The sequence below is a fragment of the Scylla paramamosain genome, chromosome 6, assembly GCF_035594125.1.
Source record: "Scylla paramamosain isolate STU-SP2022 chromosome 6, ASM3559412v1, whole genome shotgun sequence".
In the NCBI taxonomy this organism is placed as follows: Eukaryota; Metazoa; Arthropoda; class Malacostraca; order Decapoda; family Portunidae; genus Scylla; species Scylla paramamosain.
The window spans coordinates 28,266,997-28,281,996 of record NC_087156.1 but is presented as its reverse complement, the minus strand read 5'-3'; the positions used below and the strand labels follow the sequence as shown (position 1 = coordinate 28,281,996).

Here is a 15,000-nt window from a genome sequence, read left to right as displayed (position 1 = left end):
ACTCCGATTCCCAAGACAAACCGTGGCTCCTTCTAACATAACACGCGCCATCGTCTCAGCAATTCAGACGATCACTACAATATACAAACGTTGTACAATGTCACCGCATTAACTACACCAACGTAAAGTAAAAGTAAAGGCTAAGCAGACTATATATGAGGAAACATATATGACTCAGGAGGATCAACTAACTCTAGGGAAAGACAAGAGTATGTCAAACATATGAGTGCAAACTTTGATGAACTAGAAAAATATTTAGATTAAGTACTAAAGTATCAGTAAGTAATAGAAAGTTCCCAGTCAACAATAAAGAATTCTACAGAATGACCAAAATTAGATCACCTGAGTTGACTTTACCTCAATTCTCAGAACAGAGTTGGATTTCTTTCTTAGATCAATTTGACAGCATAGTGAACTACAAGCCTACTAACCTATATACTAAGCAAGATTCAAGGTAATTCTTCATAACATGTCCAACTTGAGATACCATAACCTAGCTTCTTTCCTTCGTGGGGTGCAGGAGATGGGGGTCAGGGGAGGCAATCCACTAAATCTAGGGATATTTTCCGAAATCTAGAGATATATTCCTACATCAAGGGAAATGTCCTTAGATTTAATATATCAATTTTAAAATTTATCAGCATTACTTGATCTCCCCGCCCACTTCCTCCCCCCCAAAAAAAGTGCTTCCCCGACATGCCCCAAGTTTTCTTTGGGAGAGGGAAAGGAAATAAATAATGAGACAGGTGGAGGAGGAGTTCTTAGGAATTATCAATATCTCCTGTGCAAAGAAGCAGATACAAGTCCCTGGTAAGTACCTGTTTTAAAAAATAACAGGAAAAAAAGTTTCAATTATGAGAAAAATAGTCATATTTACCTTATAAACTAGTAGAGATCCATTGGTGTTCAGATTGGTGAAAATAAATAAATAAATAAATAAAAGCAAAAAAAGGTGACTTCCAAGTCTGGAGCAGGCAAAGCAGGTGCAATCTGAGGCAGGTGCACCTTGACCCGCGAGTGCTCTACTGAGAGTGCCATGTCGGAAAATTATTGCTCTTGAGAACAGTCCAGGCAGTTAACACTTTCGCACTATTTCGGGTTTCCTATCTTATAGCACACCCTAAACATTGTTTCTGTGCTCCGGCCATTGTATCAGTGCAAGGTAGAGGAATCAATCCATGGCACTTGTCACTCTCACTAAACTTCACTACCACATCAGAAGACTTTTTCCTTTTTAGGCTCAGGTGAGTGCCGAATGAAGCGTTGGATCAATTTCTACTCAGTACGGCAGCTGTGAAAATAATGGCTCCGTGAAAACACGTCACTTCTTTCCCATAAAGGTGCTAGGAATTTTCGTTAGGTTGTTCACAAGAAATAAAAAAAAAAAAAAACTTGGCCGCACAGACATCTGCGCACGAGCACAGCGCTTCCATCACCTCGTCTTTAATGTATAACAGAAAACTGTTCAAAGTACTGGTAGGCACATCAGGATGAACACCAGAAGAATCCTCTGGAAAGGACCATTAAACAGTCCCAGGATGACGATCAACCAATGGATCAGCCACGAGTGTAAAGCAATATTGCGCATTCACTGGTGCCGATGGTGTTTCGGCGACATCACTCATTTTCTTCGTCACTGTTCGTCTCACTGTCATTCTTTGGTAATTATTCTTCATCCGAGTTATTTATGAAACCTTCTGACAGTGTTTCATTATCATCTGATCCTTGTTATTCACTTTAAAGAGTCATGTTATACACTGATTCACTTTCGGCCGGAATAACAAACGATGCACCACAACACGTGTCAGTCACACAATGCATGGCATCACCACCTACATTCCTACACCTACACGGGCCACACCACTCATATTGTTCATGAAACACAATTGATTATAAGATGCCAATTTGTCAATTTCTCGTTATATATATATATATATATATATATATATATATATATATATATATATATATATATATATATATATATATATATATATATATATATATATATATATATAAATGAACCGATGAAATGAATCCCTGTGTATTGTCAATTAAATTAAAAGGGATACAAGAGACCGCCATTGTCACCAGATGCATCACAACGCCGGATGGACTAATTCAGCATACTGCTGTATGGTCAACTCTGATAACCATAATTTATGTAGCTTTCTATCACACTAATGAAAATATATAATTTAGAAATAGAATATAGTATAGTGAGTGATATCTCGTCTTCATATATGGAAATATGTTATATCTAAAGTTAAATTAGATTTAAGGCGAAAAAAAGGCGAATTTTTGCAATAACATAATTTCCTGTTATGATCAAGGGTAGATATCACTAGTGCATTATAAGTTATACAAGAATTTCGTATCGTGAAACAATTTTAGTTTGAGATTGCACTATTAGATGTAGACAAATTCATCAGTCTGGTAACACTTGTTCCGACTAGAAACAACTCACTACCTGTGTCCACTAATGTCTCAACACATCACCAGAGGTACGTGTATAGTTAGGCATCACTAAACCTGCTGGCTACTGCAGTGTTGCTGTTTTGTTAAATTTCGTTCCAATAAGAGTTCAAATGCTAATGCTTGCTTTTGATCTTTGTCCAACTTGGCCGTTGACTATTAAACTTTTAAACGTTAATAGTGTGCATATTTGTGTTTCACTGTGCCAAGTGAAGCATTGTCCTCTCAGGGAATCGTGGGAAAAGTTTTACAAGTAAATGTGCTACAAGACACAAATCTATATGAATTCGTTTGACTTTCAGGTCTTTCACACAGACTGACCATCTTTATATAAATGTTCAGAAGCTCTTGAACTTTCACAACATACATAGAATATAACACATTATAATATTACCTCCATCTTATTTACTGTGTTTCACACTGGGTATGTTATACATACATGACACTTTCTTAAGTTCTTATGCGTGTATATGTTTGTTATATAATGTATGTGTGTATGTGCAGATATCTGCGTATATATGTATTTACTACGTGGGCGGAGGAATGCTTTTACATCTATTTCTGTTGGTATATTAATGTAATATTGCCACTCATATCCATTATTGTATTTGCATTATTTTAATAAAACACAGTCCTTTTGAGAATACCATGTCATGACTTTACGTAAGAAATTGCTATACATGAAAATTTTACTTAATTAGTTACTTAAACACACACACACACACACACACACACACACACACACACACACACACACACACACACACACACACACACACACACACTTCCGGTATTTGATACCCTTACCAACACCATTCCGTTCCCCAAAACCAAAGCTACTTCCTCCTCCTCTTCCTCCTCATACATACGGTAACGGAAGAAAACAGTGGTAGATGTGAACGTGAAACAAGAATGGAAATGGAAGACGTTCTACTACTCATGGGAAGGTCGAATAAGTTGGAGGAGTGGAGGAGTGAGAGGAGGAGAATAGAAAGAATGTAGATAGGCGTGACACATATTGAGTAGTCCCCCTTTATACCGGATGAGGAACCTCGAATCAGGAAACCCCCTCATTGAAATTCAGAGTGTACAGCTTGCCAGGAATTTATGTCGTGTGACCAGTCGGGGAGGATGAAACCACCGAGGTAAGATGCTTTCCTCCTCAACCTCCTCCTCCTCCTCCTCCTCCTCCTCCTCCTCCTCCTCCTCCTCCTCTTTCTCCTATTCATTCTCCTCCTCCTGCTCCTTCTCCTCTTCCTCCTCCTCCGTCTCCTTCTTTTCCTTTTCCTCTTCCTAATCCATCATCCTTCTCTTCCTCCTCCTTCTCCTCCACATCTTTTTAACACCTCTTCCTTTGTTTTCTTTCTTGACAATATTCTTAACCCCTCATCCGCCAGTCTTTCTTCCTTCTCCTCATCGTCTTTTTCTTGCTTTTTTTTTTTTCGTGTGTGAAGGATCCGACTAAGAGCACAAAGGAGTAAAGCGAAAGCAACTCAAAAAAAAAAAAAAGAAAGAAAGAAAGAAACTACAAAAGAACAGTCAGAACAGTTGGTCAGTTTACTTTCTGAGGTGTGATACTTCTCTTTTGAACAACATAACTACCTTCCGCTTTACCTTTGCCTTTAACAACACTGTATATATGTATATATATATATATATATATATATATATATATATATATATATATATATATATATATATATATATATATATATATATATATATATATATATATATATATATATATATATATATATATATATATATATATATATATATATATATATATATATATATATATATATATATATATATATATATATATATATATATATATATATATATATATATATATAAATGGTATACATGTCTCCAATAATGAATATTGCACTTGTTAACTATAATGGCATAATGCATAGGTTTTAACTGACTGTACTTATATGCATATATGTATTGCCAGAGCTTGGCACTTCCTCAAACACTTCCGCAAACCTCAAAACTCCGCAATTGCGGAAGGTCAATTTTTTGTTTGTGGATCTGCGTTTGCTGAAAAATCCCCGCAAATTTACGAATTTAAGTTTGCGGAAGTACTTCCCCAAACCTAAACATAGCCGCAAACCACGTGGTAAAGCAAGCACAAGCTTGTTTTGAGTTGCCAAAACTTGCTATATCTGAACTGTCAAGCTGGCGACTAGAAGCCTTTAGCTCAGATCTAGTGTTGCCAATTTAGCGCTTTTGGCTCTTAATCTAGCAATTTTCATAATAATCTAGCGATCAAACGGTTTCAAAACTATGTTCTCCACCCTCTTCAATGAGATGGGCCTCCTCATGGCGACTGCAATCTACCCCCGCTTCAAGCTACCTGTGGTATCCTTCTCAGGTTGATACAGTGAGGTCAAGGCTGTTGAAAGAAATAAACGAGCATGCTGTTGCCATCGATACAGCAGAAGCATCCGCCAATGCAGTGCAGACGAGAATGGGGAGGATGACTTCCTCAAGGAATTGGGAGTGAACATGCCTGGGTCTGGGACAATGGAGGCCAGCAGCCACCCACCTCTCCAACAAGTTGAGCAAGGAATTCGACACTTGGTGCTCTGAAAGAAGCACCAGCTGCAGCTTGGACCAGAGCATGTTTCCCAACTGGGTTGATGTCTTCCTTAAGTATAACACGGCTATCCCTAGTTCTGCAGTCGTGGAAAGACTATTTTCCCAAGGGTCAGACATAATGAAGCCAAAAAGGGCCAGCCTGGCCTCTGAAAACTTTGAGCGTTTGACCTTCATGAAGGGCAACATGGTTCTGCTCAAGACAGAATTATCTCCATTGTTGTTGGAGGACTAAATTAAGCAATTTTCAACACAGGGCAGTGGGGGATTCGAACCCGGGCCCTCCAGGTGTTAAGTGGCCCCGGGTTCGAATCCCCGACTGCCCTGTGATAAGAACATTAAAAATTAACATTTATCTATCTATCTATCTATATACCTTAGCTTTTTCCACCGCGCAAGTGGGTAGCCCAGGCAGAGCACAACCTAGGAAACATAACATTAAAATAACATTAAAATAATATTAAAAATGATAATGATAATGATAATATTGAAATAAAGTTAATCAACACATTTATTTATTTATCTATACTCGTATATTAATTAATTGGCCTACTCTTTTAGGTTGTTTTAACCGTGTTTTAATGCTTTTATCATTAAAAAAAAAAGATATTAAGGAATGGTTTCCGGTTTACGGATTTGTGGTTGCGGGAAAGTAAATGTCAGGAGGTTTGCGGATTTGTGGTTGTGGAAGCTAGGTTGTGAGTTTGCGGATTTGTTGTTGTGGAAGCTAGGTTGTGAGTTTGCGGATTTGTTGTTGTGGAAGCTAGGTTGTGAGTTTGCGGATTTGTTGTTGTGGAAGCTAGGTTGTGAGTTTGCGGATTTGTTGTTGTGGAAGCTAGGTTGTGAGTTTGCGGATTTGTTGTTTGCGGAAGTGACTTTTGGTTTGTGGTGCCCATGACTGTGTATTGCATGGTATTTTCACGAAGCTTTTATTGATGCGTCATTTTAGCATGAGACATGAAAACACAATAGAAAGGAATGGGAGGAGGATAAAGAGCAAAATAAATAAATGCTGGTGTAATGTTGTTGAACCCTTGATTCACAACAAATGAACTGTGGTTAAGCTTCCTGGCAAGACCCCTCCTGCGTTTGTGTGTGTGTGTGTGTGTGTGTGTGTGTAGATCGGGTACTTGAGGCACCTGGCCCCGCCTGACCTTGCCCGTAACTATGAGGCAGATCGCAACAAAAATTACGCCATATGAAAACACAGTTCTTTCAATGTTATGTGATAAAGGTTTCATCATCTCTGCTGGTGGATCTGATGGCCGATTTGCTAAAAGGTGGTGTCTGACATGTGGCTCCTCAATAACTACTCAGCCAGTTCCATTGAAACTTAGTGTCATGCACCTTTCATATACAGTATACATAACCGAGCATGCTAAAATGTGCTGGGGATGCCCGAACGCCTCATACCAACTTATAAACTAGTAAACTGATCAAATTTGTTACGTATTATGGACCAACAATGCTTATGTGAATGAGTATGGGAAATTTAGATTTTTCTGTGAATGTGAAAACCACACGACAAACTTAAAATATATGGGTTTAGTTTTCTTCAACGTTAACCCCATGAAATGCTGTCATAACGCCAGTGGGAAGCTTACTTCAAACGCAGAATTCAATTACCAATGAAATGTTGTAATGAGCAGAGCTCAGTCTCGCAAAGTTTTCAGTCATAGCGAATGTATGTATTATGTTGGGGGCCTCCAATTCATGCTTTTGAGCAAACTTGTTAGTTTTGCATTTCTGTTTTGTGTGTATTGCGTCTTAAATGTATTATAGTATAGTATAACTCTCAAACTCAAAAAAAAGAGACCACAATGAAATTCCCATGGTCAATAGTAAGTTTGCAAACAATGATATAGTAAATAAAGATGCCATCAGCATTTGGGAATTTTCATCCATTAAATATGAACTCAGTGAGACTAGACAATTAATTAAAAGTAGTATCGACTGATATATGAAAGAAACCGTCGACTCGAGAAAAGGTCTGAATTATTGCGAGTTGAAGATGGTAGCTGTCTGGCAAGGCGCTGCGAGATATTCTTGGCTGATATTCTGCGTCGGGTGTGTGGCAACGCTATCCAGGAGTTTTGCTGGTTTACATAAATCCGTTCATGTGATTGTTGACACGGGGGAGATCTCCAGGGGTTAGTGTTGATGATCATGTAATGGAGTTTGTCAATAACGTAAGTTATTTGTTCGCATCTTTTTTTTTTAAAGGTAAATACTTTGATGTTAATAATGTTTTCGTGTTGATATTTTCGAAAACAAAGGGTAAAGTTAATCAATTATGTGATTGGATATACCTTAATTAACAAATAAAAAAAATCCGAGAAGCGCCAAGAGCATTATGAAACCACCAATCAACTGGCGCGACGGAAGGGAGAGGAGCAGCAGGGGTCACTCTGGATCAGTTTAGCCTACACTCTGGTCCTCCTGCGTGGCAAACTTAATAGTGTCAACCACTTTGGTGGTTCAACAGCAATAGAGCAGGAAAGACTATTGTGATCAGAGGAGTCCAAGGGAGAGAATAGTTTGATAGAATAGTCTGAAAAATTTGAAATTACAAGAAAAAAAAAAAGGAAAAGTGAAGAATATTAGGGATATTTCCAAAGCGGTCAAGAATGCAGGTAGGGTGTGCTACACTACAGTAATTGCACTAGGTCATGTAAAATAGCAAATTTGACTACGTATAAACAGATGAATTTGGTGCGAGATTGACAATGAAGTCTTGGCCAGATAATTAAAAATTTAGTAGGCTGAAGAGCGTGGATACGACAGCAAGTTACCTCGTTGCCTAAATAGATGCAACAGCCAGTTTATATTGAAATTAAGGATAAAGAAGGTAAGAGGGAACAGAAAAGCGTCTGCTGTCAGTGACACGGGTTTCAGTTAAGAAAAAAGGTGAATACGGGTAGAGCAGGGATGAGAAAGAGTAGAAAGTCTTGTGGAGCGATGCCGTGAGAGATGGAGAGACAAGGAGTTGTCAAGTTCAGGAAAGCAGTCACTATGAAAAATAACTGGAGCAGATAGCAGAAGCTGAAGTATTGCAGCGGTAAGTGGGAGAGTGAAAACAAGTTGATTGAGAAGAGATAATTGTCTAGAAAAGTGTGTCGAATGGATAAATGAAGTTGTTAAGTTTTTGAGGCAATCAAGAACACAAGATTCTTTCAGTCCTGTTCGAAAATTATGAAAAGATCGGAAGTTAAACAATCTGTGGCTTCTGCACGTACTATGTAAGTATGTATCGAGACTTTGCCAGGCAAAAGACCAAAGACAGTAACTGAATGGATGCCACATTAAGAAGCTCATAAGAAAGGAAAGCAGAACAATAGACGGGAACAGCACACTTACATATTTTTGTTGTACTTACGAGCCAGTAGTCATTCTTGATTTAAAAAAACAGTCGAGTGTACTCACCACACATCCACAACTTTTGGTACTTGGCTGAAAGGAAGAAAAAGCAACATTGAAAAGTAAATACTACCTACTGACAACCTTAGAAACAAAATTTCTTATCGACTTTTCGAAGTCGATAAGTTTATCTTATATTATGATTAAAAGCCTCAATACATGATTACATGCGAGTATCATTTAGCATCTTCAAAAACAGGGAAATGCTATAGCTACAATCTTACCCATTAGGAAGCATTAGAAACTGAAGTTGAATTAAGTAAAGACATCTTATAGAATAGCTGCCTTATTACTTGGATTTTCCAATAAACAATTTCATTAGACTCTAATGAATGAATAAATATCTTTAAAGCTTTTATGTCTACATTTCTGTAATAAATCATGGTTAGGTCGGTGCCACTTAATGGAGAACTTTCCTTTAGAATTTGGACACCGTACCCGAGTGGATACCCTTCCTAAGCACGGACCGTGGCCGTGGCCAGGATTCCAACGCGCGCTCCTAAGGACCTACCATACTGGTATACCACGGCCTCCTCCTCCAACAGAAATAAATAAGAAAATATCATGTTAATAACAACAACAACAACAACAACAATAACCAAGAACAAGAGAAAGAACAAGAAGAACAACAACAACAAGATGAACAAGAACAATAAATAAATGAATAAAATAAAAATAAATAAGACGTTTATTCAGCAAAAAAAAATAAATAAAATAAAAAATATAACATGCTTATTTTGTTTTAAATATTGTGGGTACAAAATAAATACAATTATATTGTCCAAATTATGCGCTACAAGTTCTGTAGACCTCAGGAATACAAGCAACGGATGATTATTGAATAAAGGAGAGAGAGAGAGAGAGAGAGAGAGAGAGAGAGAGAGAGAGAGAGAGAGAGAGAGAGAGAGAGAGAGAGAGAGAGAGAGAGAGAGAGAGAGAGAGAGAGAGAGAGAGAGAGAGAGAGAGAGAGAGAGAGAGAGAGAGAGAGAGAGAGAGAGAGAGAGAGAGAGAGAGAGAGAGAGAGAGAGAGAGAGAAAATGTGTGTATGTGTGTGTGTGTGTGTGTACATAACAGAGGCGCACATGAAAACCTAACAGACTGGTGAAAGCAGCGGCTCCTCACGCGCGAGAACAAAACACCTCCCATCCACCACAATTAAAGCGGACAGGCAAGAAACATTGCGTTGAGAATAATAAAACGGACATGGATTGAATGTGATAACAGGTGGCGGTAGTGACGGTGATGTTGAGGGCGGCGGCAGTGGTAGTGTTAGTGACAGGAGGAACAGTATTGCTGGTGTGAATGGTGTAGCTAATGGTGTTGGGTGTAGTCATTAGTACTGGGGCGGCGGTTGTACTGATGGTGGCAGAGGCGATGGTGATAATCTTAGCGGTATAGTGATGTATGACAGAATGAACAGTCTCCCAGCCTTGGTGATGACGTGATGAAGTCGCGGCGGTAGACAATGTGATGACTAACGACAGATATTGAAGGTGGTGCTAATGATGCAGGAGGTACAGAGGGGTGGTAACTGATGATGACAGACAGGGGGCAGCAGTGATGCTAATGATGGTAGAGGTGGTAGAAATGGTGATGAGAATGACAGCACAGAGTACAGGGAACATTTGAGGATGGCGATGAGAGTTTTGTCGTCTCTGGCCTTGATCCTCGGAAAGCTTGTACGTAGTCATGATAGGGACCATCCTATAACTATCCGTACCTGTGCTTCCGTGTTTGTTTTTTGGCTTCTTAATCTTTTCCGTAAATTATCTTCTACGTAAATTATTTTCATTAAACTCCACAATAACTGAAATGTTTATTATTACAACCTCCTGATCTTCTTATATATATATATATATATATATATATATATATATATATATATATATATATATATATATATATATATATATATATATATATATATATATATATATATATATATATATTTTTTTTTTTTTTTTTTTTTTTTTTTTTTATGTGCGTGGCACATGATCAATGCCTCAAAAAAGGCAGTATCTTCACTTATCTTCCAGACAACTAGCCCTTATTCATTAATGGTTCTTAATTATCCTATATATTGAACATACTTGGGCTGTTCTATTGTAAGAATTTCAACAGGATTTTTATTATGTCAGCTTCTACTAAAATACCTTCCATTTTAAGTGTTTTGTGCTGTCTCTGTCAATTTTTTTCATCTTTCATCTTCTATATATACAGGGGGTTTGTATGGAATGTAGCTCCCATACGTGTATGGAAATGCTCTACTCATCCAGCTGTACTAAACAGAAGTGACTGTCTTCAATCTCTCGCTCACAGTTGCTGCATCTTTCAATATTCTCTACCGTTGTTTCCATGGCAACTGCTATTCTGAACTTGCTAATCCTATCCTCTCCATACTTCCTGCCGTCTCGCTGCACAACTTTCTACTCGCATTTGCCTTTATTTCGTTCACGTTACTAATGGGAGAATTGATCAGTTTATTCACTCCATCATCCCTTAAAGTGATAAACTATGAAACTCTTTGCCTGTTTCTTTTTTTCTTTTTTTTTTTCTTCCTGCGACTCGAACTGCTTTGACAGAAATATCATGCATAACTAAACTGTCTTATCCATATTGATCTCTCCTGGTAAGTCTTTTTCCAAGCACAAACCTATATAGTAATAATGATTATGTTATAACGATACAACATTAGATCACCAGTCTCATCTTTTAGCTTCATTTATTTCTTACTAAGACTTCCTGACAAAGGATATTCAATGCATTAATGAAACACATGATGAAGATCTTACCTGTGACGAACGTCTTCGTCTTGGAGAAGTGTTCAATCCCTGCAGGTCCTGCGGCTCCCGTGTGGTGGATACAAGTGACAATTGCAGTTTTCCAAGAGGTAACACGTAAAGGCGACACTGAGGAACTCTAGACTTGGTAATGTGATGGAGCCTCTCATTTATAAACTAATGACGTTTGTTTTCTTCCCTGAGATAGTTTGCTGCACGGCTCTACATCATCTCTGGTACTTGTAGCCTTACAGCGAGCCGAAGGCGCCGCTGTCAGTGAGAAAAGTACATTGCAGATCTTTGAGCGTAATATTTAGTCTCCCTCGATACATGCGTGCCCGAATCAGTTATTGAGATATGATAAAGAAGTGATGACATGATGAGTTTTATAATAACCTATCGAAATAATAAGTAACAGTCACACTTCCTACATATTCTTAATGAAGTGAGTGTTGGCTACCTCATAGTCAGTCATATACGAACAAAGTTATCATAGATACTCCAGGTGCACTTTTATTTGTAGCCTCATAGTAATGGCAAGTAATTGATCTCACTCTCCTCAGTACGTCATTGTAAAGTTTTCCTCACGTAATGCATGTTTCAACAACTATGGACACGAGTTACGACAGATGTTAATCCTCGCTAAACATCACTTCCCTATCACTAAGGCCAATGCCCATAACTTTGTAAGGATGCCCACATTCACATGGAAGAAAACAGTATCATAGCAACATCTGCACGAACAACAACAACAACAACAACAACAACAACAACAACACAACAATAACTACTACTACCATTACTACTACTACTTCTACCACTACTACTACTATTACTACTACTATTACTACTACTACTACTACTGCTACTACTACTACTGCTGCTGCTGCTAATGCAACTATTACTACTACTACTACTACGTACTAATGCTACTGCTACTACTACTACTACTACTACTACTACTACTGCTACTACTACTACTACTACTACTACTACTAATAATAATAATAATAATAATAATAATAATAATAATAATAATAATAATAATAATAATAATAACAATAATAATAACAACAACAATAATAATAATAGTAATAATAATAATAATAATAATAATAATAATAATAATAATAATAATAATAATAATAATAATAATAATAATAATAATAATAATAATAATACCACTACTACTCCTCCAACTATTACTACTACTACTACTACTACTACTACTACTACTATTGCTACTGCTGCTGCTGCTGTTGCTATTCCTACATACTCCTACGCACTACCGCCAGCAATCCACCTGCCCGCACCTTATTGTCGTCTTCACAATACTACGCATACTCTGGCGCTGCAAGGCTACTGCTGATTTCCCCTCCTCACCACCCTCCTTTTGGGTTTAAATGATACAAGAGGGCAGTAACAGTCTCCCGTCTAAGGGCAATCTACCCTATCACTGATGAGTTTTCTATACTCTTTTTTTTTTGTTTTTCAATATGATTCTACTTAATCAGAATTACTGTTTAAATTGAAAATATCACGTTACGGAATTGTCATACGAAACTCTCAAAGATTATACAGTATACTCGTATTACATCATAGCAGTTTTGGAAACCATTTCTGGTATAAGTTAAGTTTCAAGAGGTATTATTGTATTGGTATTATAGACCTCAATAGTGGTTTATCTGTCTGCCTTGTGGTTAAAGAGCACGTCCCCGCCTCATGAACGCTGTACGGTATAGTAATCCAAGCAGTGATGCTGCGCACCGTAATGCAGGTTCAGCACGATATCATTGTTGACAATTACACTCGAAACGATGGCGATAACGATAATAACGACATTGACGGTAATGATTTAAAAGTGAAAATGGTTATGATTTTAGTAACAACGATGGTGATGATTAGAATAAGGATGGTCAGTGTTACGGACAGTGATATCCTTTTGCAGAGGGGAGGGACCGGTCCGCTCATGGTGGCAGGCAGAAGGGGTTTGCCATTATCATAAGTAGATAGATAAAAAGTTGTTTTGAATAGTTATATACAGTTTATATACATTTGTATTAGTATTCAAAAGTCACTCATTTACTCGTTATGGAGTACTTAAACGGGCTTTACCGACAGAGAGTTACTGCACATCAATATATCGTTTCAACACACCCTTATCATCAAGCGTGCATAGTGTGGAAAGTTCTGACATAAAAGGTTTAGATTGTTTAAATCAGGATTGGGAAATGTCCGATCTGCGATGTGCGGATCGTATGACGCCAGCGAAAGCATTTGATCAGGGCGTGGCAAGCGCAGACGGGACTCGAAATTTAATAAATATAAGACTTTTTCTTTAGAAACCTGTTGCTGACATGCTAGCAAATAGTTTTGAGACGAGTCTTGCTAGTCATTTAATGACTAGTGATTGTCTACGACAATCACGACTCTCAGCTGAATGGCTGAGTGTCTCAGACGGTCTTGACAATCTTGCAGGCGTTCACCGACTGTAGACAAGTGTGTCTGTAAACTAGATGACAGGCCAGCTGGCCAACAATTCGCAAGGATTTGGCCGACGGTCTTCCCTATGATCCTTCCGACTGTCTTGGTGGCAGCCTTGCTAGCGGATGAACTCCATCTCAAAATAATAAGTTTTGTGACATGCTGCAAAGTACAAACTAGTCAACAATCAGTATCCCGCTAACACCCCAACAAGGTGTTAGCCGGTATCTCCAAGCTGACAATCGTCAAGAACATCCTTCATTAGAAGAGGACTCTCGTCATGACAGTCCATCATTTGTCTTCGGTAGTCAGCATCGACAATCGTTGTAGGGCATTGGTATGTTTTTATTCGAATATTCATTATCGTGCGACGAACGTTTAGGTGAAATGTAGCAGTAGGAATAAAATGCAGCTGGATGTAGCACCCAAAACAAGTTGGGTCTGCAGAGTCGGGTGTGTCACCCAGAACGCACGATATTTGGACAAGATATAACGTCAACATAGTAAACATCCAGGTAAGCATTTCCCTTATACAATAAAGTATGGAACTGAGTTGTATTCAGGGCAGACTTATCCCAGATACGAGAACGTCGAGAACAATCTAGACTCTAGAATCTCTGTACAATCTTTACATATATTATACAAAGAAGATAGCCTCGAAGACTGTTCCCTTCATCCACACAAGTCTCCAGTTTTCGTCTCAAAACGTTGTGCCGACAGGAGGCTGTCAAAATTTGAAAAGTGGCCCTGATAGTCTTTGCGACTGTCTCAAGACAGATCAAAACCATTTGAGACAATCTTGACGACTGCCCTCGACCTCAGACCTCAACAGGAAGTGATCGTTAGCCCAGACCATTTCCGACTTTTGCCATTCAAGTTTTGTGTGGAATAATTTTTCGCAGCCCCACTACTAACACTTCAATATTTTACAGTCGTGAGTAGTTGCAGCGGCAGCAGCAAAAGTAATGATAGTAACAGTAGTAGTAGTAGTAGTAGTAGTAGTAGTAGTAGTAGTAGTAGTAGTAGTAGTAGTAGTAGTAGTAGTAGTTGTAGTAGTAGTAGTAATAGTAAGTAGTAGTAGTAGTTGTAATAGTAGTAGTAATAGTAGTAGTGGTAGTAGTAGTAGCAGCAACAGCAGCAGCAGCAGTAATAGTAGTGGTAGTAGTAGTAGTAGTAGTAGTAGTAGTAGTAGTAGTAGTAGTAGTAGTAGTAGTTGTAATTGTTGCTGTCGTTGTTATTG

At 38.2% G+C, this 15,000-nt stretch overlaps 1 protein-coding gene across 1 annotated transcript in view; it reads right to left on the bottom strand.

The window, feature by feature from the left end:
• The window catches only part of LOC135101570 (uncharacterized), a 47,104-nt gene that overhangs the window by 25,469 nt on the left and 6,635 nt on the right, over positions 1–15,000 (bottom strand). The window contains exons 2-3 of the mRNA XM_064005693.1: positions 11,289–11,546; positions 8,503–8,529 (exon numbers count right to left, since the gene is read on the bottom strand). Of these exons, the coding sequence (XP_063861763.1) occupies positions 8,503–8,509 (7 nt within the window). The 5' untranslated portion in view covers positions 8,510–8,529; positions 11,289–11,546. The remainder of the gene's footprint in view (positions 1–8,502; positions 8,530–11,288; positions 11,547–15,000) is intronic.